At 37.9% G+C, this 27,365-nt stretch overlaps 1 protein-coding gene across 8 annotated transcripts in view; it reads left to right on the forward strand.

Moving 5' to 3' along the window:
* Positions 1 to 27,365, forward strand: part of GPM6B (glycoprotein M6B) — a 148,562-nt gene that overhangs the window by 89,444 nt on the left and 31,753 nt on the right. Inside the window, exons 1-2 of one of the 8 annotated variants that reach the window (XM_042460836.1) lie at positions 6,060 to 6,535; positions 17,387 to 17,506. The exons of 2 other annotated variants lie outside the window; for them this stretch is intronic. In XM_042460836.1, coding sequence (XP_042316770.1) covers positions 6,487 to 6,535; positions 17,387 to 17,506 — 169 coding nt within the window. In that variant the 5' untranslated portion in view covers positions 6,060 to 6,486. Of the gene's footprint in view, positions 1 to 6,059; positions 6,536 to 7,995; positions 8,030 to 17,386; positions 17,507 to 27,365 lie in introns of those variants that run through there. 5 more of the 8 variants (XM_042460835.1, XM_042460832.1, XM_042460833.1 and 2 more) reach the window with 5 other exon arrangements.

A 27,365-nucleotide genomic window follows, 5' to 3' on the forward strand; every position in this document is an offset into this window, starting at 1 on the left:
TGTCCTTCTGATGTACTGATGCAAGCAGAATAAGAATATATTTTGAACAGATGTGTTTTATGTAGCAGGAGATCACAGATGTTGAAGGAAGGCAACAAAATAATTATAATCTTGCCTTTGGATTTAGTTGTAGGTCAGTTCTCCTTAAAATACAACAGTTGATACTGTTCAGATGGAATATCAGTGCAATTTTCATCCTTTCTTGGTTAGACACTTTTGGAAACATGTAGAGTTTCCCAAGGAAATGGTTGGAAATCCATGTATAAAGTAGATAAAATGTTAGAACTAAATACTACAGACAATAATCCTGCTCTGGCAATGCAATTTACTAGACAGCCAATCTGGGGATGCAAATTCAGTGCTGCTACTCTTGTCCTTGACTCACCCTACAGTGCTTTTGTGTTCTGGTTCATTGTGTGTATGAGATCCCCCACTGTTCTGAGATTCTACAATGGTTAGACATAATGGCTCCCAGCCTAAACATGCAAATGTCTTCTCTCTCATCACATTAAGTTGCACAATATTCTGTTTTTTAAAGCAGATTTCAAATGATTACATTCAGCTCCAAAGATCATGCTTTATTGTGTGTGAGACAGTGGTGGTGTGAGTGAAAAACTTCAGTTGTCACTGTCGATTTCTCCTGAACTTCAGTCTCACAAAGGATGCTTACTTGTTGGCATGCAATGGTTTCCAACAGAGATACTACCCAAATGTTCCTCCCTGTGTATGTACAGTCAGCCTTCTGTATCCACGGATTCTGCATCAACTATCCACAGCTGGAAAATATTTCCCCCCTCAAGAAAATTCCAAAAAGAAACCTTGATTTTGTATATAAGGGACACCATTTTACTATGCCATTGTATGTGTATGTGTGAGTGTGAGTGGTAGAGGAGCAGAAAGACAAGAGAATGAAAGCTTGGAGGAGCCAACACATTTGAAGTTTCAGCCATGTATGCATAATAAATAAATTAACTTAGAACTTATACAACCTGTTTTGTGTTATTGGCATCCTCTTAATGACAAACCAATGCTTGTGGAGAATACAGTAATAAAGTGGGAGCTCTGTAATCTTTTTTTAAGATAGATAATTCCTGAATAATAATTGATGGAGAGAAGAGTGACTAGAAAAGTGCATGTTCTGATTCAACAGATGGCATTCAAATTTGGCATGTTTTTGCTTGATAAATAAATCATATATTTCTCTCTTTTTTTTAACAAAGGAAAAAAGCACATAAATCCTGAAGGACTTAAATTGGAAGGGTGGGGGGTTCTCAAAACAATTTTCAAGAGTCACAAGATTCTTCAAGCTCTCTAAAGCTCTTTAGGTCAAGGACTTTAAATGGCTGTAAATTAAAAATTAAATTCCTGTTATCTAGAAAGACCAAGCCCTGCAAGATCTCTACAAAGAGAAGAAAGTGTAAGCTGTTAGAAATCATACAACTGGAATTTAATAATTCAGGGGTGGATAAAAAGTAGATTAGGATCTGCTAGTAGCTGCCTGGGTGATTTGCAATAGGTCCAGAGGAGCTTCTGACTCCCAGCTGTTTCAGCAGGAGCACAATAATGTGTCTTTTCCTATCTAAATGAAACTGCTGAAATTAAGAAAACATGGAGTAACCAGGAGTGAATATTTATTTGTAAGAATTCCTATAATACAAATTCTAAAGCTCAGGACGTGCACAGATGCATGGTGTTAATTGCAAATGCATATTGTTTGCACTACAGTATGGCTTGGTTCTGAAGTTCTGGTAGAAAAACATGAAGTAGAAGCTTTAAGCCTGAAGTATTGTTGACCCCACTCTAATGCAGTCAGATTTGATTGAGAAGATGCAGATTTAGGCTGAATCTACACTGCAAAAATAATCCAGTTAGACACTACATTAACTGTCATGGCTTAATGCTATGGAATTCTGGGCATGGTAGTTGGTTGTGGTACCAGATCTCTTTTGCACAAATGCTAAATATTTCACAAAATTCTATTTCCCAGGCTTCCATAGCATTGAGCCATGGCAGTTATTTCTGCAGTGCAGATGCAACTTATAGAACCATAGAGTTGGAAGAGACCCAGGGGCCATCCAGTACAACCCCCTGCCATGTAGAAACACGGAATCAAAGCACCTCTGACAGATGGCCATCCAGCCTCTGTTTAAAGACCTCCAAGGAAGGAGACTGTCCAAGGGAGTGTGTTCCACTGTCGAACAGCCTTACTGTCAGGAAGTTCCTCCTAATGTTGAGGTGGAATCTCTTTTCCTGGAGCTTGCATCCATTGTTCCAGGTTCTATTCTCTGGAGCAGCAAAAAAACAAGCTTGCTCCATCCTCAGTGTGGCACCCCTACAAATACTTAAAAGGGCTATCATACCATTTCTTGACCTTCTCTTATCCAGGCTGAACATACCCAGCTCCCTAAGTTTCTTCTCATAAGGCATGGTTTTCAGACCCTTCACCATTTTGGTTGACCTCATCTGGACACGTTCCAGCTTGTCAACATCCTTTTTGAATTGTGGTGCCCAGAACTGGACACAGTATTCTAGGTGAGACGTGACCAAAGCAGAATATCGTGTCACTATTACTTCCCTTGATCTAGACACTATACTTTTATTAATGCAGCCTAGAATTGCATATTTTTTTTTCTGTCACATTACACTGTTGGCTTATGGTCAGCCTATCGTCCGCTAAGATTCCTAGATTCCTTTCACATGTACTGCCGTCAAGCTAAGTGTCTCCCATCATATATCTGTGCATTTCATTTTTGCTGCCCAAGTATAGTGCCCTACATTTCTCTGTTGGAGTTCATTTTGTTAGTTTTGGCCTAACTTTCCAATCTGTTATGGTCATTTTGAATTTTGATCCTCTCTGCAGTATTAGCTACTCCTCCTAATTTGGTGTCATCTACAAATTTGATAAGAATGCCCTCTATTCCTTAATCCAAGTCATTGATAAGGATGTTGAATACCACTGGTCCCAGGACAAAATCCCGTGGCACTCCACTGATCACTTCTCTCCAGAATGAGGGGGAGCCATTATTGAGTACCCATTCAGTTTTTGTGGTAATTGCTTAGGCAAGATAAATGCCAAAGAGTCATGCAATCTAAGCAAGGGATCTAACAAAATGCACACCTTAGGTAGAAGACAGAAAGATAGGGACTCAGCATGTACATTAGGACAGACCTACAACTTGCATCCTGTGGAGAGCTGCAGAGTGGGAGGTGTGAAGTGATAGGAATATGGAGAGGGAGATGATTGGAAGTTCTCAAATTTTGGGGGTTGTTTAATTTTTTGAGGAACAAACCAGCATCTCAGGTACAAATGTCAAGATCGGCTACCCATTCTCATTTTATGCCATCTGTATGTGAAAAGGGAGTAGTGAAGTGGGACTGATTGGGATTTGCTGCTTGTTCATCATAAGCCAAGGGTCTTGCCATCATTTTATGTTCATCTACAGCAATGGTATATTGACCAGAAAACAGCAAGCCACATAATAAAATATTAATTAATGACATGTAGTGGTGGTTATTATTTTTGTTTATTCCTTGGGATTATAAAAGCAAAGACTCATTAATTATTCTTCCCCATTAATTTTTCTACTTGTACTTTTAGCAGAGAATGCAGTTTTCACAAAAAAAAATTTCAAGAACAAGATTTGTCATGTCACTATTTAAGTTACTTTATTTCCATTCATTGTATCCTGGCCTTGTCCCAAAACTGGGATTCAAAGATGCTTCCCGTCTCCCAACACACATACCGTTACATTCCCCACGACCATATTCTACTTGTTCTTTTACTCTGCTTTTATTTAGAGATGCCAAGTACTCGTGCATTTTTTTTCTAAAAAAACTCATGTTTTCTGTATGAGTGAGTGAGTCAGTTTTCTGTCTGTACACACTGGTTTATTCTTCTTTTTTAAAATAAATTTTAGAATATATCAACACTATGTGGTACTCCATTGCCACATATGAATGATTCACACACACACACACACAAATCAGTCGCATGTTGTTGGACTACAGCTCCAATCCTCCTCCACTGGCTTTATTCATTTTTTATGGTTCTGCTATGGATATTTTTAGGCTGAAAAAGAGTTCATATTTACATTGTTGTTTCATGATGTGTGTAATGCTAGAAGTACTAGAAAGATCTTTTTTTTTAAATGATAATGGTTTTTTAAGATTAAAAATCTTTATATTCTACAGGTTCACACTGTTCACACACACACACACACACACACACACACATACGATATATTGCCTTGCATTCTTCTTCCCAGCCTCCCTTAGAGACTGTTCAGAGAAAAGTATCTGCTTCTTGAAAGGGGAAAGCTGAAGATATGTTTTGTACATAGATGTGTAAAAATTTGACCTAAATCGATTGTGGAACATTGAAAGAAAAAACCCTGGAAGATAGCATAAACACCTGGAAAGAAGGATGAAAACTCCATGTTTCTGAAAACTTGTGCTTTAGAAACAATAAAGAAAGAGGAAGACATTGTCTCCACTAGTAGACAAGGTTCCCTAAAACAGGTTGACCCAAGATGTGCTGGATTACACATCTCATCATGCACAAGTCTCATATTGCCTATGATTGATACAAGTATAGTCCATTAATCTGGGAAGGATGCAAGACTGAGACTTTTTGTTATGTTTCTTCAAGTAATTTCTGATTTCTAATGCAAATTTACCATGGTCTCCCAGAGTCCTAATCCAACACTCAAACCACTATATGATGCTTACTCTCCACATTAAGAGAGGATCTTTTATACTATTTGTGTCTGGAAATGAGTGCATGATAGTCTTATTTGCTGCTGTTTCACTATTTTGTGACAATTTGAGCATCCAGAACGAATGTACATAATATAATCTGATGGACTATGCATCTCAGAAGACAGCTGTAGGAGAACTGACTGCCCCTGCTGCAAGGACTTTGTCAGATATGGGAAAACAACCAGGTATAGGACCTCCCTAATGAAAATTATGTCCATATGAACTGAGATTATAACATTCTTCTTGAAATAAATATTTACTACTGTTTTGTTCATAATATGTATAAATTCCAAGAATGCAGTCCCTGCAGAAAATGAAACTTTGCCCTCAGATTTCCATTTTCAGGTCTCCAGTGCCATTTATCAAACAGAAAACCATTGAAGGGAATGTTTGACTGGCAAAATTCTTCAAACCAGCCTCTCCCACATGGGCTCTCCTAAAGATGTTCTCTGTATTTGGTCAGCCCTTCCTAAAATTAGCCTATCCTATTTTGACAAATACTTTCATTTTCAGAATTTTGTGAAATTTGTACAGAGTACATCAATTTGAAATCTTCCTATATTTTCTCATTGTTTCTTCTCTACCCCTTTCCTACAAATCTCTACAAATCAAGACAGAAAACCCAAGTAGCTCCACAGTGTATCTGGGCTGGTGGCACTTGGAGCCTTCCATCTGGGAGCACTATAAGTGAGAGCCATTTTAAAGATTTAGGGATCTCCGGTGCACGACTAAATGCTAAAATTATTGTCTTGTGTGTGCATGCATGCATATGTGTGGTCATGCTGTCTGTTGACTTATGGTGACCCCATGTCTGTTAATAAGTAAGGATGCTCCCTTCGAAATAACATTAGGAATTAAATTTGAAACCTTGGATGGTGTTAAGCTCTTTGTATTCCTACCTGACTGTCTTTATGCAGTGGTCTGCACTTGCATCTTATGTAACTGCTCCCGAATTGTGAAAACATAGTCCCTCTTCTCTAAGTACTGGCTGTCCTATATTAATTTTATGGACTTACATGTGCTCTCCCCTGAGTTGAAAACAGAACATCCTTAAAGTCAACAGTATGAACGAGTTGCCTATTGAGTTCAGGGCAAGATCAGAGGCAGATGGAGGAAATCCAAAGACGAGTCCTAATAATAGGATCTCATGGGACAAGGTAGCCTTGGAACTGTTTGATAACATGGACCCTCCTCAGAGATGGCGTAGGGACAGAAAGGGGCTCATAGTGTCATCGCTGAGTCACCATGCAACAGGAGGGGACTCCTTTCACTCCCTCAGATGCAGCCCCTTTTTTCTGATGTCACAAACCTATTCTTCACCAGAGAATTGATCTCACATTCACTGGGAGAAAAGGAAAGTGGAAGAGCATGGGAAAGGGAACAGTGGCTAGCTGAATCTGCAGGTTTCCCTTTGCAAATGCATGCCGAGGGAGAGGGGAGACAACTGAGCAAAGAACTGCAATTTTGTAACTGCAGGTCTCTGACGTATAGCGGAGTGTTTCCTGGCAGAGGATCTTTATGGACCAGTAGGCAGAATGAAACTGAAGCTGTAACAAGACTTGTGCATTTTGGAAAGGACTGCAGTCTACTGGAGTGAGGAGGGGAGCCCTTCAATCACAGTCTTGGTAAATAGGAGACAGAAGGGAAGGAAGAAAGAAGAAAAGAAGAGAGAGCCTTGGCTGGGGGCGGGGAGTGAAAGCATTTTTGGTGGATGGTATAAAGCCAGCCATGGAAACTGCAGCAGAGGAAAATACAGAACAAAGCCAAGAGAAAAAAGGTACCCAACGGATCAAACAATAGGCTGTTTAAATCTTTTTAAGAACCTTAGTGAAAAGATTTAGGCTCTGTTTGTCACTCTCTTTAGAACAGCACTTAAATGATCATTATTGCATCTTCTAGCTTCCAGTGCTTTCTTTAAAAAAAAAAAAAGATTCTCTATGACTTGACAGCAGATTAAAAGGACAGCCATCTATCCCTTCATCTCTGGGTTGGTGTTTTCAACCATCTCCATCCCCACGGAAAAGCAGAGCTGGGTTTAACAGTTTAGAGAAAAATATTTCTATGTGTACAGGCATCGCTTATTCATGGGTTTCAAAGCTGGGGGTCAGGCTTTTTGGCAATCTAGTGTTCTGGTAACATAAAGCTTTCTGCCAATGTAGAATTGATTCCCCCCCCCCCCCCAATCTCTTATTCTTTAGCACTTATCTTGCATTTCTATACTGCATGGGGAAGGGAAATGGTGCTATAAAATTAAAGGGCACCATGATATTTGGGAAGAAATGTTCCAAAACATATTTAAAGACTAGAAAATGCAGGGTAGGGATGTTGCTCATGATTTATTGTTTGAAAAGTTCAGTGTCATGCAGCATATACATACAAAATTAGTAACTTATATTTGATTTTTCTTTCTCTGTAGCAAGCTAGTTTAGTGATAATGCTGACAACTTTGCAGCCATTTACATGTGTATAAACCCACTGACTTGAAAAGAAAGAAGGATATCTTAGAGAGTAAAGTCTCATGTTGACCATTAATATTTTATCTTGTATTAGAGCATATCAAACCTACAAGGCCTATTATACATATCATTTGTGGTGTTCTGTTTTGTTATTTTGTGTAGAATCTCCTAAAAAGCAAAATACTATTTTGTGTTTTGGTTTAGGGCAGGTAGAAATGAATTTGTTGATTAAATTTTCAGTGAAAGTTAGAGATTTGTATTCAGAAAAATTAATTGTATTGCTCTCTGGAAAATTTAATCCATATAATAGAAGAAGAACCTCCATTTCCCTAAAGTGAAATTTAGCAAACATGGACCATGGTAGAAAATAATACGCTAGAGATTCTACCCTAAACATTGGAGTGCTATCAGATTAAATTTTATAAAACCATGAACATGATACAGCAGTGGCAGATGTCACTGAAAATATTTATATATTTTTGTTAAAGTATGTGTGTGTATATATATTCAGCTCCCTTTAAAGATTGTTTGATAACAGTTCCCTTTTGAATTGCCCAAATATAAATCATCTGTTTTATCAGATTTGTTTGTATTTTGTGTTGCGAAGAAAATTATACATAAAAATTAATTTCTTCTAAATCTGTCAAATTTCTGCACAAATGAATTTGTGTTCAAGGGGTGGGGGTGAGGCACCTACATAATCATGATTTGCTCCGCCACATCAACCTTGTAAAGAAGATTAATTGGTGAGATTTGAAGAGGAGCAGAACCTGACACAAAAGCATAGCCCAATATAATGTGTGGGTTGCTAACAGGTAATCTTTGTGCCATCTTAAAAATGCCTGTTGAAAGCCTCCTCACTTCTAAAGCAATTTACCATAAAACTTTTTGGATGGATGGGATGTGAGATTGCTGTTTGAGAAGCACAAACCTAACAGTCACTTGCATTGACTGAGCTAGTTTCATAGTCTTTTGGTGCTTATCCAATTCATGGTAGCATCTCATAGACACCGTGGAGTACTTTTTCCTTTAGCAAGATTCAGGAAATTGTTTTAGGTTTATAAAGTCCTCTAATTTTACTGTTCTATCTCAATTTGTTTCATCTGATTGACTATATGGTCTTATTTGTGTATATATTTCTTTTCCAGATGCTCTATAAATATGCCGCTTATAGTTAAGTCTTTACAGCAAGTAATAAGCATTACTTTGCTTGTTCTTCAGTTCCCCTTTGTCAAATTTCATACTGTACATTATTCATCTATGAATAATAAACCCAGAAAGGTTTTTTTCCCTCCAAAAACAAAATGCAAACCAGATTCTGACTACTTATAGTTTAGATATTAATTTGAAAGAATTTTGCTTCCAGCCCTAAATGAAATGGCCAATCCAGGTTCAAAGTCTAATTGAAAATAATAAGACTTAAATATTTAATTAACCAGATTTGGATGTCCTGTCAGTTTTTCTCTGGACTTTAAATATATATAGTTTCTCTACATTTTTCTCTAGATTTTGTTTATAGCATTTTACACTGAAGGACTATGATGGGTATCATTTTTTGTTTGCAGCACCAGACATTCAAGGATTGTGTGTGTGCTTCATAGATAATTAAATAAATAAATAAATTCAAGCGTTCAAAAAAACACCAGATCCACATCTCTACTTTAAACTGTGTTTTAAAATGTAATTCACATATGTCCAGATAGTCATCATTACATTTTTCAAGTATGCCTGTGTTTTGGCATACTTGTAAAATTCTTTTTAAAATTATTGGTGAGCTGTACAACACTGTACATGTTGCTCATGTGTGATTTATGATTGAAATGCCAAAGCAGGGAAATATTGATTACTGTTAAATTGTAGGCGAGAGAAGGATTCTCTTATATGCCAATGAACCTTCAAGTGTTATAGTAGCCAAAACAAATGTTAATACAATTTGAATGAAATCCTGTTCTATCTACAGCAGCCATGCCCAAGTCTGTGTTTTCCAGAGGTCTTAGGAGATGGTTCCCTTTATTCCCCGCCATCATGGTTCTTGGGTTTTGGCCATTTTAGTTAGGGATGATAGTAGTTATAGTTCCACTCATCTGAAAAGCACCAAGTTGCAAAAGGCTGATTGACACCCATGGGAATTCAGCTGTTGGTTGAAATGAGTACTATATTGAATTAATACTTTTTTGGTTTTGTAACAAGCTTGGAACATACTGTGATGCTGGATTTTTTTAAAAAAAAAAAAAGGTAATAGAAACCAATGAATAGCTATAAAAAGAGGGCATGATGTGTTCAGCCCAGTGCACATTAGTCGTACTTTGTTACCTTTGACATGAACTGTTGTGACTCACAAAAGTATCTCTGATTTACAAAAGCCTTTAAGAAGGATCCAATCTATTGCTTATTTCTCCTCCCTATATGTATTTGAGGTGAAAGGATACACTTCCGTATCTACATACTCTATTCTCAAATCCAAGAAATTAAGCTTTGGTGAATGCATATTTAAAGTATATGTTTTGCATCAAACATACCATGGCGCAATCATGATTGTTTTGAAAACATGTACTTTAAATGTGTTGTCAGTGCTATGTCCTATGTTGAACACACTTCCCTTAGGCGAAAATGCACAGTTGTTTAATTTATGATGTTCTTAAAGCTTATGCTTCTCTGAAGATAAGCCATTACTGGATGTTATCTTCCTCGAATTTGGAAAGCTGGATGACAATCATGTTAACAGGTTCTTTATTCTGAAACATCAGACATTCTTATCATTGGACTAGCCTGTGAATGCTGTCCATGTAATTATTGAGTAGATATTTTGCAGAGCTGCAAGACAGATTGAGTGCATTTAAAGCTGAAGGTTTATAAATTATAGTAAATGACAGGGTTTATCTTGTGGGCATTAAATTAAATCAAAAAGTGAGGATGAGGATAGACAGATTTACTGAGATGGAATAAATAGGTAAAATGAATGCCATATTGTATCAGTAGAAGAGAAAATATATCCTGATACATATTAACATGGACAAGATGCTTGCTTTTAATTTAAAGGGGAGGGAGGACAACACTATCCAGAAAGTAAAGCACAGTTCAAAGATGTCAAACAGATTAACTAGGGATGTCTAGAGCAAACTGGCCATAAGGTTATAGTAGATTAAAAACCCATCAACCCAGAAGGCACAGTTATGCATAACATTTGCTTATTCTTTAAAGCAACTTAGCAAAAAAGCACACACAAAATGTACTTTTTAAAATACTGTAATTTTATGTCTAAGAGTGTGCATGGTGTAGTGGATGAGCAGTGGACTGTAACTCTGGAGATCAGGGTTCAGTTCCCCACTTGGTCATGGAAACACATGGAGTGACCTTGGGAGTTACACACTTTCAGCCCCAGAAAACCCTGTGATAGATTAGCCAGGATCCCCATAAGTCGGAAATGACTTGAAGGCACACAACAGCAGTCTTATGTCTGCTTCCTTCCACTTAATTCAGTGGATGTATATAATTAAATGTATATAGGACTGTACTGAAAGATGAATAGAAACACTTAGATATTTGAACTGTTGGCCTTTCAATAAGGAATTGGTGAAAATTTTTGACTGTTTTCTTGTAAATACAGCATGACTAAGAATACAAGAAATCTGAAATAGTGAATACATATATACATAACATTCATACAGAATTTTATAGAAATTATACCATCAGTTATCCTTGAATGGTCCTTTACGAAAAGAAAAAGATATTGTTGCGTTGAAGATCAGGTGTTTAGGCAAAAAGATATTCTTCTATCATTTCCAGAAAACCCAAATCAGACTTAATTAATATTTCAAATATGTTTCAATGCTATGGAATCTGTGTATAGAGGTTGAAACTCCCTTGTCCGAAATGCTTGGGACCAGAAGTGTTTTGGATTTCACTGTTTGTCAAATTTTGGAATATTTGCCTGTGCTTAATGAGATATTTTGGAGATGAGAGCCAAGTGTAAACATAAAATTCATTTATGTTTCATATACACCTTATACACATAGCCTGAAGATAATTTTATACACAATATTTTTAAATAATTTCTTGCGTGAAACAAAGTTTGTGTACACTGAACCATCAGAAAGCAAAGGTGTCACTATCTCAGCCACCCATGTTGACAGTTTTGGATTTTGGAATACTTTGGATTTTGGAATTCTGGATAAGAGAGATGCAACCTGTGCTTCAGAGACTGGTGTTTATTGGTCTCCAGCCATTATTGATTTGCTGTGTTCCAGTTTATGTTCTAAAGATTTGTCATGTATGATCTGAACATCACCTTACTTGGATTTTAAGGAATACTATAATTGCAATAATTATTTAGAATTATTTAGAATTTATAGCATATTGTGACAGTGCTGGAGATTCAGATAAATCGTTAAAATCTAGAGGAATGGTTTATGTGCAGATACATTTAGCCCTGGAAATGATTAACCAATTTACTGGATGCTCATCTCTATAATTATAGAATTTGTGTAAGTCCAGTAAAAAAACACTATTTCTTTATCTGTCAAAGCAATTCTCCCCAGTTCAGTAATTCTTTGTAAATGCATGAACTCCACTGAGCACTTAAGTCCCTTCCTTTGCTATGGCTATCCATTGCATTTTATATTGCTTCATGTGAGAAAAAGTAAAAATGCATAGAACTTCCCTCTCTGTTGAAATAAACTGAGAAGTTTGTTCATGCAAGCTCCTGAATATATTTATTGCAGCTCATAGAAGGATGCTATGGGTTAAATCAAATGTTAATCTCAACTGGAGTGAGCCCATTGAAATCAGCATTGCCTACATAATGACTAATAAATCTAATTCATTTCTGTGGGTCTACTGCAGTTGGTGGCGATGATATTGTAATTTAAACTTCATTAATCATTGCTCCTGTGCAGCTATCAGAGATAATGCAGAAATAGTGCTTATTTGGTTGCACCCCACACCCCAACACTAACTGAAACTAAGTAGACAGGTATAGATAAGCAAGCCCTGTGTATCTATGGATTCTTTATCTATAGATTCAACCATCCACAGCTTGAAAATATTCAAAACAAAAAATAAAATCCAAAAAGAAAACCTTGATAATGCTATTTTATATAAGGGAATACTATCTTACTATGACATTGCATTTAATGGGTCTTGAGTATCCATGGATTTTGGTATCTATGAGAGGGTCCTTGAACCAAACCCTAGCAGATACCAAAGGCCCACTGTAGAAGGAATCAGAAGACTAAGGCTACATCAGAAGTAATCCATTTAGAAACAATTGTAATTGCCATGGCTCAATGCTATGGAATTCTGAAAATTAGGGTTTTGTGAGACATTTAATCTTCTCTGTCAGAGAGTCTGATGCCACAACAAACCATGATTTCCAAAATTCCATAGTATTGAGCCATAGCAGTTAATGTGATGTCAAACGGGATTACTTCTGCAGTGAGGATGCAGCTTAATATTTGGAAGGGCAGACATGAAGAAACTAGATAAGATCCTCAGATGTAACGATATATCATTGAATGCCAAAGTCAGAATCATCCAGCCTATAGTATTTTTGATTTCTGTGTATGGTTGTGAAAACTGGATGGTAAAGAAAGCTGACAGGAGAATCGACTCATTTGAAAAGTGATGCTAGAGGAGAGTTCTATAGATACCCTAGACTTCTGACGAATGTGTATTAAGCTGAACTCTCCTAGAAGCAAAGATAAGTAAACTGCAGCTGTCACATTTATCATGAGATGACATAACTAGCTGAAAAATATGATAGTGCTTGGTAAAGTGGAAAGCAAGAGGAAAAGACTGCAGGTGGATTGATTCAGTCAAGGAGGCCATTAGTCCTGAGTTTGCAAGACCTGAGCAGGGCTCTTGAAGACCAAGACTCTTGGAGGTTTCTTGTGCCTGGGGTTGCCATAACTCAAAGTCCACTTGGCAGCAGATAACAACAATAGGAAATAAATACAAGTGCTGAAGAAAATCTAAAGAAGAGGTCCAAATATTAGAGGCACTCACATGCAGCAGTGATGTGAAGGGTCACCTCTGCCAAAGAGAAGACTAGTGCTGTCTGTTGGTAGTGCAAACTACCTGTTTGGGAAAATAGAAGAAGGTTTCAGATTCTCCTTCATGATAAGTAATTGGTCATGTCAACCATCCATTCAATTGTATTGGACTATCACCTAGTGCTAGACAGGAATTTCCCTTTATGAGCAACTTTCTGTTGGTGTGACCCAGTTGCATCTAAAAACAAACTTGTTGCATAGAGAATCAAGTAATTAAAATAATGAAGACATTAATAAGGGAAAATATGCTTCTTTAATGTATAGGTAATATTGTCATTGAAGATTTTAGCAGTTGCAGTGAAACCTTCTATGAGACATTGTACAAAACTGAAGATCATTCACTCTATGGAAGTACACAAGCAGAGAGAGAGAGAGAGAGAGAGAGAGAGAGAGACTGTAGTTCCCACATGGTGGAAGATTATGCACAACGGTATAGTAGGGTTATAGGGCAGAGTGGCCAGGTAAGCTGAGTAACCAAAAATTAACTTCTCTAAAGCTCTGGGAAGCAAATCATATGAGAGCATTGCATTCTATTGTTTTGCCATCCCTCCCGTCTTTTTTATTTTACTGATTTGACCTGTGATTATTCTTTCTCCAAATTAATGTTATGGCACCTGCTTTGTGAACAGAAAAAGAAAGAAAAATCAAACTTTTGCACATATCCTATGCCTTTAAATAAACACTTCCACTGTACAGATTCCGCCTATGTAATCACTTCCTGTTTATTTCAGATGAGGGACCAAATTAGTAATTGCTCCTTCAATATCTGCTTTGAATTGCCCCATGGTTCATTCCAAACTGTAATGGGGACAGTTTACTCACTCATTCCCAGCTGGGTCCATCAATAATTCACTTCCTTTATTTGTATCCCACTTTTCCCCAAAAATGGGACTCAAGGAGGCTTACAGAAGAGATACAAGTAAAAACCACATATAGCTATATAAAAAAAGAAAGTTAAGATTAAAATCATATTAAACTGTTTATATAATTAAAATCTTACAAAACATTAATTTGAAAGCCTAGATTAAAAATAGTACAATGTTAAAAAGAGAGCCAACCAGTTTAAGCTTTGGACTACTAGCCTGGATACCAGGGTTTGAGTCCCCATGCATTCATGGAAACCCACAAGGTGACCTTAGGCAAGTCACACACTCTCCTCAGCAGAACCAAAGACACCCCCCTCCAACCCAATCTTGTCAAGAAAACCTTGTGATAATATCGTGTTAGTCACCACAGGTTGGGAACAACTACAGCAGAAACAATGATTACTACCAAACAGATAACCCACTATACACAATAATCAGTTCCCAAAGGCCTGCTGGAAGAGAAACATCTTTACCTGATGATGAGAGGACACCAAGAGAGAGCCTTTTCTAGCTACCAAAATAACCAAGTTCCAGAATCTGGGAGCAGCTACAGAGAATCAAACATAGGCCCCACACAGACAGGCCAAAATAAAGGTGCTTCGGGCCACTTTGGAGGTATGCTGTTTAAATGATGCACGCATCCTAACAGTCCGGAAGCTGCACTAAAGCTGTGCGCCAGTCCTTATGACTGGATTGTGGCTTTGGCATGGCTTCCCAACTCTTAGGACGCATGTATCACTTAAACAGCATACCTCCAAAGTGGCCCAAAGCAGCTTTATTTTGGCCTGTCTGTATGGGGTCATACTTACTAAGGTATTGCAATTGAGAGAAGAACTTCCCTTGAATATTTCAGAGTATGGGCAAGCTCATATATGGGGAGGTGTGGTCCCTTAGATAGGATGGACCTGAGCGGTATAGAGTTTTATGGGTCATAACCATTGCTTTAAATTGTGTCTGGAAGGAGACCAGCAGTCAGTGGAGCTGTTGTAGCAAGAGTGTTGTATGTGTCCTCTAACCAGCCCCCATTTATATCCTAGCTGTAGCTCTTCGGTTCAGTTAACATCTCTGAACACTTTTCAGTGGCAGCCCCTCACAAAGTGTGTTATAGTAATCCAAATTAGTTTGCAGGAATCTACTTACACAGGCTTGAATTTTCAAGCAATAGACTATATTTGAAGTTGCCAGAGAGCTTTTGCTTACTTGTAATCAGAGATTGTAGACCTTGTCCATTATTAGTTACTATAATACTACATAAAATGATATCTGAGGTTTGAATCTGCCCTTCCCTTGTTGGCTAGGATGGGTGTTGGTGTGAAACAACTATAACTACGGGGCACTGAATTATGTACTCATGTCAGATGAGCTAAAAGTTATATGTATGACCAGCTTTTCCTCCATATTTTGTTTGGTTGAGATCATGTTCCTTTCTTGGGACATCCATTGTGGACATGCAAACAGAGGAAGGATTGTGCAAAAGCAGAAATGAGTTCAAAAGAGTAAGTTAAAAATATGAACTAGGAAGCACTGGCAAAAAAAAGCTATGTAACATGCAGGCCTTTTTCCTAAAAAGAAAATGTAAGGATCAAATAAATCAGCCCATGGTAATAAAAGGTATTGTCTAAATTTCTCTTTCAGATCTCTAAGGATCAGATCTTTCAGGGAATCAAAGTTAGTATTGAAAGAGTGGGGTGAATGTCAATTGACAATCTATGCATGATCAGTTTAATTTTTACGATTAGCGCTGCATATCTGAGTGGTACACTGCTCCCTCGGGTTACGAAATTAATTCGTTCCGCGGCCGCTTTCGTAACCCGAAAAGCCTTCGTAAGCCGAAATGCCATAGGCGCTAATGGGGAAAAGCCGCGATTTCGTGCGAAAAAGCCGAAAAAAGCACCAAAATTTTTTTCGTAAACCCGGAAAAATTCGTAACCCGGAACCAATTATTTCCTATGGGATTTTTTCGTATGGAAATTTCGTAACCTGGGTATTTCGTATCCCGAGGTACCACTGTATTCTCTAGCTTATATTGGAGGAAATCTGAAGCAGTTTAGTTGCCTCTAAACTACATTTAATTCAAGATGTTGAGATTTGCAAGAAAACCAAAGCAGCCTGAACTAAATATTTGAACATATTGCATGAGTACTGCTTATTCACAACTTTCCTTCATTCTGAGTAGGATTTTCAGTTCTATGGCCAACTGTTGTATAAATTAACAATAATTTTACAGAAACTGAGCGCTTTACAAAGTTTGTTTTCTTTTCCCTAGGTATTATTGCTTAGCTGTGACCAAATTATGTACAGAATATGTTCTAAAGTATGTACATTGAACATATTATGTACATAGTTAATTCTGTACAAATTAAGAGAATGCACAAAAAGTATACCCAGAACCATTTTTGTACAACATCTTGCAGCTTTGTCTTATCTACTTGTTTTCTCAAGGCATTAGCAGTATATTACTGCTGCAGTTGAAACTGTACTTTGATTTTACTTTCTGCATCTGGGAATGATCATCTTGCTCCACTGGGGTTTAAGAAAAGTTAAAAATAGTAAGTGCGGTTTCCCACAATTAGATTACATTACCCTTTCTTTCCTATCTGCTATACAAGGGCTTATTGCCAGTAAAGAAGTGGATGGAAGAATGCATATGATAAAAGTTGGGGATGAAGTAAACAATAACAAGCAACTCTAGAACAGCTTTCCCCAACTAGTACCGCCAGAACATGAACTTTCAGCATGGCTAGTGTGGATGATATGTTGTAGCCCAGCACTGTTGAGCTGGAGATCAACAGCTTGGGAAAATCTACTGTAGAGCCATGGTCCTCAGTCATTGGTCCCCTGTGCTTTGGACGTAACTCCCAGAATTCCTGACCATTGGCCATCTTGGCTGGGGCTTCTTGGAGCTGAAACTCCAAATATTTGGTAGACCAAAGGTAGAATATTGGATATTGCTTTGGGTGGAAACGTTTTAAACATTATATAGATATATAGATATATATGTTGTTTAATGAAATTTCAACAGCATTTCTAAGTTTTACTAATATCTTCAGCCCCTAAAATCTAATCCTAGTTAATTCCTCCCTTAACTGGTGTGTGAATCAGACTATTTCTGTTTTGAGAGTTCAGCATAAATCTTTGTATCCCCTTCCCTTTCCCCTGCTTTTTTTTTAATACTAAAACTGAATTGAATAAAAGTAATGAAGTAAAAGTGAACTTTTGCTGGAGGCACTGACTTTTTACCACCTAAAATTGGCAGTGATCACCAGACCAGAAATGGAAATTGGCAGGTACCAATGGATGTACAGGAGTTCAAGGCTACACCAGTACCAGCATGTGCCAGCATTGAGAGGCAATATTAGTCCTTTGGGGATTCAAGGTAAATAAAAGGCTGGGGTCTGATATTTAAATAGAAAATTTAAATACCATAGTACCATAATAGTCATTTACATCAGCTATAGCAATATGTTCCCAGAATATTTGTTAATGTGTACTTTTAATGTTAAGTGACTTACATGATTATTTTCTTTCATAATAATTCTTACAGATTTTTGTTTGTCTGTTCCAAGGCATTTGAACAGAACTGTTCTTCAGCATAAGAACATCTTTCCATTACTTGCATGGCTGCCCAGAACAATGTTTACAACTGCCCTCATAGAAGACAACATTGATCTTCCAGATACTCTTTACAGCTCATCCAAGTGGTTTTATGTAGTTCCTAAGGAAACAATAGGGTCTAAGGGAAGAATGTATAATAAACAAAATACTTTGGACTTCTGTTATTCTGATGCCTGCTTCTTCAAATGGAATATTTTCCATTTGGTTCCAAGTGTAATACATAATTATTCTCTTTGTAAAAAATGAAGTTGCCTTCTATTTAATTTGCCCCACATCCTTTGTCACAATTGGCACTCATAATTTTGTCAGCAAATTTTATCATGTAGAGTGGGCTAGCAGGCAGGAACATTATAATGTAAGATTTCACTTGTTGTGCTTCAAGATCTTATTACCTATTGGTTCTTATAGAAATCTATTTTAAAATCCACTTTTTTACAGACAGTGTGAAACATATGCCTTTAGGTTCATTGACAATGATAGTATCTTAGTTTGAACAACCAGTAGGAAAATATGGTGTATGCCAAGAACAACTTGTAAATATCTTGGTCCAAGAGTCAGTCTGCCAGATGTTTTACTGTGCTTAACCTTACTGTTCTCTGAGAAATTTAAAATGTGGGAACCTGTCAGTGATGTATAGATCACTACGTATTTTCTTTTTAAAACTCAGATATCAGAAATTAGATAGCAACAATTCATATATATTATCCCCTCCTTCAGCCAAAAAACTCAGGGGGTCAAAATGTTTAAAACCTGGGAAATAGCTCCATTCTAGTGAATATTATGTCTGGTACTGTATAATTTGTAGAGGCAGCTTTTCTGTGTATGCCCAATCACTACTCAAAATTACTATAAGCCTCAGTAGTAATTCCCTGTCCTGGTCAATTATTTCTCTGCACAAAATTATTTTACCTACTGAAATAAATTATTTTCAAAAAATAAAAGAGAATCACAAAGGATGAATTATAAAAGTGGGTAGGAAAGTTTTAAAGTCCATTTCATATTAAGGATGCAGAATAGATTATACTCTAGAGAAGGGAGTAATGTGTGAGGAATAGAAGTAACTATCTCTGGAAGCTTGTTTCTATTTGCTTGTCTGATTGCAAATCCTCTTACATTGGGATAATTGATAAGGCTGAATAGTCACAGGGTCTCCTGTTTTTCCTCATCTCCCTTTAAGTTTCCTGGAAAGATCTGCTCTCCAGATGCGGGAAGCTGTGCAGACACACAGTTCAGCAAGACATCTGGATCCCTTGCCTGCTTCCTTTCTCGCTATCCCACAAGATGGGGATGTAAGCACTATATTGATTCTGTCCTGCACTTTCTGCTGCCTTTTACACCAGGTTAGGCAAACAAGGCAGGATGCAGAAAGGCAACCTGGCATGCATCAGATGTTTCTGACTATGGCTTCCCTAATCCCTGTCCATTAGTCATGCTGGCTAAGGTACCTGGTTACCTGTCCGTGAAGCATACTAGTGACTACTGAGTACATACTGGCTTCTGATCTGAATTTATAGTGCTGGTAATGACATTCAAAGTCCTGAATGGCTTGGGATTGCAGTTCTTGAACTAGTGCCTCTTCCTATGTACACTTGCCCAGTGTTTGATGTCTGTCAGAGGTCTGAATGCTAAAGTGAGGATTGTTTGTATTGTATTTCCCATCATTATGCATGCATGTGAGAGGTAGACAGTGAAGAAAGCTGATAAAAAAGAAAATCAACTGATCTGAGATGTGGTGCTGGAGAAGGGTTGGATACCATGGATAGCTAAAAAACAAACAAATGGGTTCAATAACAAATAAGGCCTGAACTTTCACTAGACTCCAGGATGATTAAATAGAGGCTGTCATACTTTGGCCACCTCACGAGAAAGCATGAGTCACTAGAAAAGACAACAATGTTTAGAAAGATAGGGGGCAGTAGGAAGAGAAGGCCACATAGTAGATTGGTAAACTCAGTCAAAGAGGACACAGCTCTACATCTGAGAATAGGCTATCTTGGAGATGCTTCACTCATAGGGTCGAGGTCAACTTGAGAGCAGTTAGTAATAATAATAGGGTTTGAGGTCTGTTGAAGCGTTCATCCTATGTGTGCCATCATTCAGGATAATATACTTTTGGAGAATGTGGAAGAGAGTCTTCTCTGCTGTGCACCCCTGCTATGGAATAACGTCTCCCAGAGTCCCAATTGGCGTTAGTACTGCTGTCATTCCATTGCTAAGTAAAATCATGGATTTTTACTAAAGGTTTTGGGGCATGACTGATCTTGTCCAAATTTTCATGTTTCAGTCAGGGACGTAACTAGGATTTTAAGAAGGGGGGAGTCCAGACTAAGTGCCACCATTATAATGGGGCTTGGGTGCAGCGGCGCAGCAGCAACACCATTCATTTTTCTAATGGGGGGGGTCCGGACCCCAAGAACCCCCCCTTGGCTACGTTCCTGTTTCAGTGGTCTTAGATTGTTTTAACTGCTTTTAATCTGTCCTGTGTTAAGTGTGGACTGATTTAATAAGTTTTTAGCCTTTAAGTGGTTCTTATTGCTTTAAATTGTTTTAAGCTATTCCAACTGATTTTGTTGTCCAATATTATATATAATATAATATTGTTGTTGTGTGCTTTCAAATTGTTTCATGTCTATTGTGGCCTGAAGGTGAACCTTCAGGTTTTCTCAGCAAGCTTTGTTCAAAGGGGGTTTGCTTTTGCCTTCCTTTAAGGCTGAGACAGAGTGACTTGCCCAAGGTTACCAGCAAGTTCCAATGACTCAGTGGGGATTTGAATCTTGGTCTCCAGAGTTGTAGCCCAATGCTCAAACCACTACACCATGCTGGTTCCTAATATAATATAATATAATATAATATAATATAATATAATATAATATAATCAGGGTTTGTACAACATCCAAGTGTCAAAGTGATAGCCGTTCGGAGTTAAGCAGTTTATTTCATTCCAATTTATTCCACATAGCCTTCAAAAAGGTTTATTAATATTGTGTTATAAATAGAAAGTCTATGAGAAAGTACTCACCCCCTGCAGATGTGTGCAACTCTGAAGTGGTTTTCAACATATGAATTTGATGATAATGTGTTTGATGCAGTTGGTAATTCAGGACAGTGAAATGATTTGACTTGTAAAGATTCGTTCCTTTTCCTTTTTCTTAGACTCAACAGACAGAAATATGAACCATCTCTCTTTTATGATGGCTTTTTGCTAGACTCAAGTAAACACTTGGCTCCACTGCAGAGGTTGATTCTTCTTTATTTTTTTTCCAAAACAAACTTTTAAACCAATTGGAAACAGGGCTCAAAATTTGCAAGTCAATGCTCATTTCATCCCTCCCTCACCACTATCCTCAAAACACAGATGGAGTTGTCAGAAGAAATCCCCCATTGTACAGTACCTTGAACTTCAATTAAAATGAGGTTGTCCTATAATATTTTTAAAGATGTAGCTTAGGGAAAAGACAGACACATCCATAACTGTGCTGACTGTTGAATAATCTTTGACAATACTGTCTGGCATGTTTGTGCTTAGACATGAACATTATATCTATTTCCAAATTCTGCATGCTTAAGAAACCAGTTTAAAAATTGTGCCCTATATTTGTAAATCTCAGAAGAGAGTTTAAAACAGTTAAATCACTTCAAAGAACAAACAAACCAATAAAACAGAAGAAACCTAAATCCAACAAGGCCTATTGATTCAGCCAGAACCAAGCTATGATCACTGGGCCTCAAAGACTTGAGTGAGTTCAGTCACTTTTTACAATGGGGCTGAAATGAAGCCAAACTCGGTGCCAGTTGGGCCTCCAGGAGTAAAAACTAGAGTTTAAAAAAAAAAAGTAGAAAGGAGTTAATTCTCTTAGTTAATAATTAATAAATTAAAAAATGAATTGCACTTATGTCAGAGGTGGGAAAATTCAAGTGCTCTGTTTCTGTTTAATTGCCATTTAAATTAATTAAAAGCCTGTAATAAGTCCTTACCAGAACAGAGTGGAAAAGGTAATCAATAATATTACTCAATGTCTCCCCCTACCCCTATCTTGAGTTCACATAGAGAGTGAGAGAAGCAGCTATATGACTTTTTGGAAGCCCCATTTCTCATCCATCCTACCAAAAACCATCTCTTGCTTTCCTCCTTTTCTATAATCTCATCTCTTTAATCTCCTCTTCTGTTTAAGTTACTGATTTCCACATGGATCTAGCAAAGTCCCTAAGGACAGGAGCTTTCCAATCTGTTTCCTGGGAGAGATGAGGGGTCTGTACGTAGAACAAAGGATCACTACCTGGATGCAAGACAGACACCCTCACCTTTCAAGCCTTTTACTACTTGTTCATTTAAACCCCCGTAACGTTGGAATAAACTAAACTAAGAAATTCTAATCATGAACAAAAATAGCCATTCACATTTATTGAAGAACCAGCTGGGAAATGTAAAATGTGTTGACTTTTTAGTGGTTTCTAATTTGACTAATTAATAACTTAATTAATAATTTAAGAGATTCTGGAATTAGGTTAATGCTGAAAGTTTAACTTAAGCCAATCAAGTTAAAATAATTTTTATTTAATTTTATTAAATTACATATGGCAACTTTGAAGTGAACCTATCACAGGGATTTCTTGGCAAGATTCGCCCGAGGGAAGTTGTCTTTGCCTTCCTCTGAAGCTGAGAGAGTGTGACTTGCCTATGGATTTCCATAGTGGGATTTGAATCCTATTCTCCAGAGTTGTTGTCCAGTGCTTAAACTACCACACCACACTGCCTCTCTTGCTCACACTAGTAATTTATATAATGTGTCTATCTTACAGCCAACCATGAGCCAGCCTTAGATCATATTATTCTGCTAGACTGGACTGTGAAATTCATTTTTATATCTAATGTAATTATATATTGATGATCTGCTATAGAGTGCTCAATATGTACGTGTGAGAGTTTATCTGTAATTTTTACCAAGAAAATCGCAAGTGATAGTGATAGGTTCATAATGAATAGGAACAAAACATGCAATGTTTATGTGGGAGGGGGATCTTGCTTATCTGTTGCTTCCTTTTCTAGTCATGTGATACTATTATGAATAATCTGGAATGTATTTGTCATTAGTGAAAGTATCTGCTGCTTGCTCAGCTGGCATCTGAAAAACATTAAATTTCTGTACATCTGCTCTGTAGCATATGTACATCTGCTCTACTTATCTATGATGTCCTCAGAGGTCACTCACATGAAAAAAGACTCTACTAAAGGGGCAATATTGCTCCAGCTTCCCTTCAGAAGTACTGTATCTATGAAAATGTACTTTTTTTACTGTCCTTTAGGAAGATGTTTTCCCTGTCATATTAGGAGTAAAATTACACAAACTACTCTTTAGTACTGTACTGTAAATTCATGTAGCTGTAATCTGGATCAAGACCAGCATGGATGAGGGAAGTTACACTCCCACCCCAATTGGATTTTTAATTCTCCTCTCTATGTGAAAGTGTGGGACTCAATATGATACCTGAGTTTGTTCTCTTTTCGAGTTTCCCATTCTTCTTCATGTACTCATGCAGATTTAGATCAGTACAGTGGTGCCTCGGGTTACGAAATTAATTCGTTCCGCCATTCCCTTCGTAACGCGAAAATTTCGTAACCCGAAATAGCTTTCCGTTAGCGCTGGAAGCCTATAGCATTTGAATTTCGCGCCGAAATGAATTTCGTAACCCGAAAAATATTTCGTAACCCGAAACAGTTTTTGCCAATCCAACTTTTTCGTATCCCAGAAATTTCGTAACCCGCGCATTTCGTATCCCGAGGTACCACTGTATTGTGTATGTTTGCTAGAAAGAGAAAAAAGCAATTATTACCTGTAGTTACATTTGTTGATGTGTGCCTTTAAGTTGTTCCTTTTAGGCTGAAAGAATGTGACTGACCTAAGGTCACTCAGTGAGTTTCCATGGGCAGAGACTCCTGCTTTCCTATTCTAGTTCAACCAAAACACCTCATTGACTCTGTTTGCTACACGCTGCTTGTTGAATGTGGTGTGTATTATGACCCTGAGCCTCCCCATATCACAACAAATTTTGTCTCTCCTGAAATGAAATAAAAGAGTGAATCCGGTGAAAAGCTCAGTCTTTTCATTGGCCCTGCTGAACTATGAGCAGAATGTGCAGGAGCCCTGGTGGCGCAGTGGTTAAATGCCTGTACTGTAGCCACTCACTCAAAACCATAAGGTTGTGAGTTCAATACCAGCAAAAGGGCTCAAGCCCAACTCAGGCTTGCATCCTTCCGAGGTCCCTAAATGAGTACCCAGATTGTTGGGGGCAATTAGCTGTCGTAAAGGAAGCAGAGATTGATGCTTAAAACCTATCTCTCCTTCCATTCACCCTGTTAACCCAAAGGTTCTGGAGAATGTACCAGCCCATCCACTGAACCTTTCACTGCTCCTTTGTAATGCCAGGTCAGTCAAGAACAAAATCCACATTCTATACCATCTACTCACTGATGAAGCCGCTGACCTGGCTTGTATCATGGAAACCTGGCTGGGGGATGATAACAGTGTGACATGGGCTCAAGCTCTCCCAGCCAGGTATACCGTTAAGGAGCAAGGAAGGGGAAGTGGGCGAGGGGGAGGTGTGGCCATAGTCCATAAGAACAACCTCACCCTGACCAAGATATCTCTCCGACAATTAAACCACATCGAGGCTATGTACCTTTGCCTGAAGATGAGAGACAGTTTGGGGATTCTGTTGGTATACCGACCACCCCATTGCTTAACAGACCCCCTAGCTGAGCTGACCCAACTGGTCTTAGAGCAGGTGTTGGAAACTCCCAGGACTCTTGTTCTGGGAGATTTCAACATCCCTGTCAAATCCAGTTCTTCAGATCTTCCCAACAATTGGAAAATGTCACTTTTTCAAAATGCGATGAGAATTTTTTTTAAAAAAGAGTTTGAGCCCATACAGACAGGCCAAAATAAAGCTGCTTTGGGTCACTTTGGAAGTATGCTGTTTAAATGATGTGTGTGTCCTAAGAGGCCAGGCGCCATGCCAAAGCCATGCTCCAATCCTAAGGACTGAAGTGCAGCTTTGGCGCAGCTTTTGGCCCCTTAAGATTTGTGTGTCATTTAAACAGCATACCTCCAAAGTGACCCAAAGCAGCTTTATTTTGGCCTGTCTGTATGAGCCCTTTGTTTCCAGATATTACCAATCATAGTTTTTTGTGGGTTCTTTGGGCTATGAGGCCATGTTCTAAAATAATGAGAAGAATTAAATTAAAATGAATAAAAATTATATTCTTGCCTCAAGAAGAAGAGCCCTCCCTCCATCCCAATTATCATCATCAGACCTGGGAGGGAGTGAAAAAGACAGGCCCAATTCCATCAGGCCTAACTGTGAATTTCTGTAACTCATGCCACTCTCTTTTATTTTATTGTATTTTCATTATTTTTGTATTTTATTTTATTGTATTCTCTATATTTTTATTGCTGTAACCTGCCTGGATTCCTTGTGATTGGGCAGGCTACAAATAAATCATTATTATTAAGTTCTAGAAGAGTTTATTCCAGTCTTCAGAAGATGACAGCCACTGAGGCTGGTGAAACAGCAGGAATAAACGCTTCTAGAACATGACCACATAGCCAAAAAAATAAATAAATAAATAAATAAAAAACCCCACAAAAAACTATGGATGCTGGTCATGAAAGCCTTCGACTTCACATCATGTTTTCAGATAGCTTTCTGGAGCAAAATTTTGTAAAAGTGAATGTCTATTCATAGCATCAAAAAGATGTAAATTATCAGAGTAATCTGAAAAGCATTGGGCTCAAATTAGTAGGTCAAAGCTAGCACGTTTCTTTCTTTGGCTGCACCACAGCCTTTGTACCTAGCCATAGGAGTACTTCCTGTGGCTAGGTACAAAGGCTGTGGTGCAGAAAAAGAAAGAAACATGCTAGCTTTGAAGAATGGAACAGGATTTTGAATTGTTTGTTAAGATGTCGGTAGGGCCAAATAACACATTACACTAAATACGTAAGGTGCAGGCAAGCCATGTGAATTGGAGGACATGAGAAGTACTGTGAGGGAAAAGTCTAATGCTTCCTTACCTGAGGACAATGGTAATGATCCAGACAGGAGCTCTGTGGAAGTGGTCATCCAAAAAAGTAACATTTGCAGACCCTAAGGTTGAGTCATCAATAGAATAGGTATGTGCCAAATTGGCTTTCATCTACAGCTTCCAGTTTCTCAACATTCCTGATTTTCACAAGGTTTGTTTGTTTTTTTAGCTAGTCATGTAACTCATGCAGAACATCAAACATCAACATGGTTGACATGGTAGTGTTAGCCATGACAGAATGAGGCCATGTAACAGAACATTTTGAAAGTAAGAAATGCCTCTTCCTTACACTATACAGTCACATGCAGCCTATCCTATTAATATCTGTACCCCATGGCAGTAAGTGAGAAAGTACCTTTAATGTCTTTACTAGTGGAGACATTGTACAAAAAGCTCTCTATGGACCTTATCACACTTGATGAATCCCACTCATAAACAGGATTTAAAAGTAGAAAATAACTGCATATGTGGGATGTTTTTCAGACAACGTTTCTCCCAAACAGCAATAACGTGAAAATAAAGTGAACGGAAAGTGGACAAAAATGACACCTTTTACTTTTGGGAATTTCCCAAAAGTAAAAAGGTGTAGTTTTACTTCCACTTTCCGTTTGCTTTATTTTCGCATTATTGCTATTTGGGAGAAACATCATCTGAAAAACATCCTGCATTTGCGGGGTTCTTTCTACTTTTAAAATCCTGTTTCTGAGCGGGATTCATCTAGTGTGGTAAGGCTCTATGTGTTGTCATACTTTCTGATGTCCTTGAGTGGAGGTGGCATCAAGGATTGCTAGATGTCACAGCATCAAGGATTAATAGAAGACGGCCTGAACCCAAGAGAGTGCACCAAGGCAGATACAATTTAGCTGAGAGAAGTATGTTGAGTCCCAATTAGAACCATAAGATATATTGGAGAGAGTAGCAGAGTTTGAGGCTGGCATGAGGAGAAACAGGAAAGAAGGGAGTTGGAGATATTGTGTGGGAGCATGGCAGCTGAAAAGGAAGACACATAGGATTTGTGAAAAGTTTATGGTAAAGGAGAAAACATTCTAGTAATTTGCACATGAGATGCCTGGAAACGCCATCCCCTCTTTTAAGAGTATAAAGAAAAGTACAGTAAAGAGGAAGTGATGGATATGAAATAGAGTGAAAAAGAAGATACAGTAGAGTGTGGAGATTAGGGAGGAGCAAGGATGAGTGGAAATTATTTGATGGAAAAATTGAGGCATGGCATGGTGATCTTGGAGGTAAGGGCCAATTACTGTAATTAAAGAAGAACCACATTTTGTGGTGATAACTGTATAAGCCACTTTGAAAACTAATATTTTGGAGAATAGCCTTCCAGTTGCTGCTGTTTTAGAAAATCCTACAGTTTTAATTTATCATGGATGAGATAAGGAGCCCACTTTTCAGTGCTGTAAGTCCAAAATCCCTGCATTTGCTGAACAGCAGACTACAGTATCCATAGGAACAGGGCTGCCTCTGAATTAACTGCTTCCAGAAAGATTAGCACAGATGAATCCAGAGAAAAATAGTGCAAAAG

This window comes from Sceloporus undulatus, chromosome 3, assembly GCF_019175285.1.
Source record: "Sceloporus undulatus isolate JIND9_A2432 ecotype Alabama chromosome 3, SceUnd_v1.1, whole genome shotgun sequence".
In the NCBI taxonomy this organism is placed as follows: domain Eukaryota; kingdom Metazoa; phylum Chordata; class Lepidosauria; order Squamata; family Phrynosomatidae; genus Sceloporus; species Sceloporus undulatus.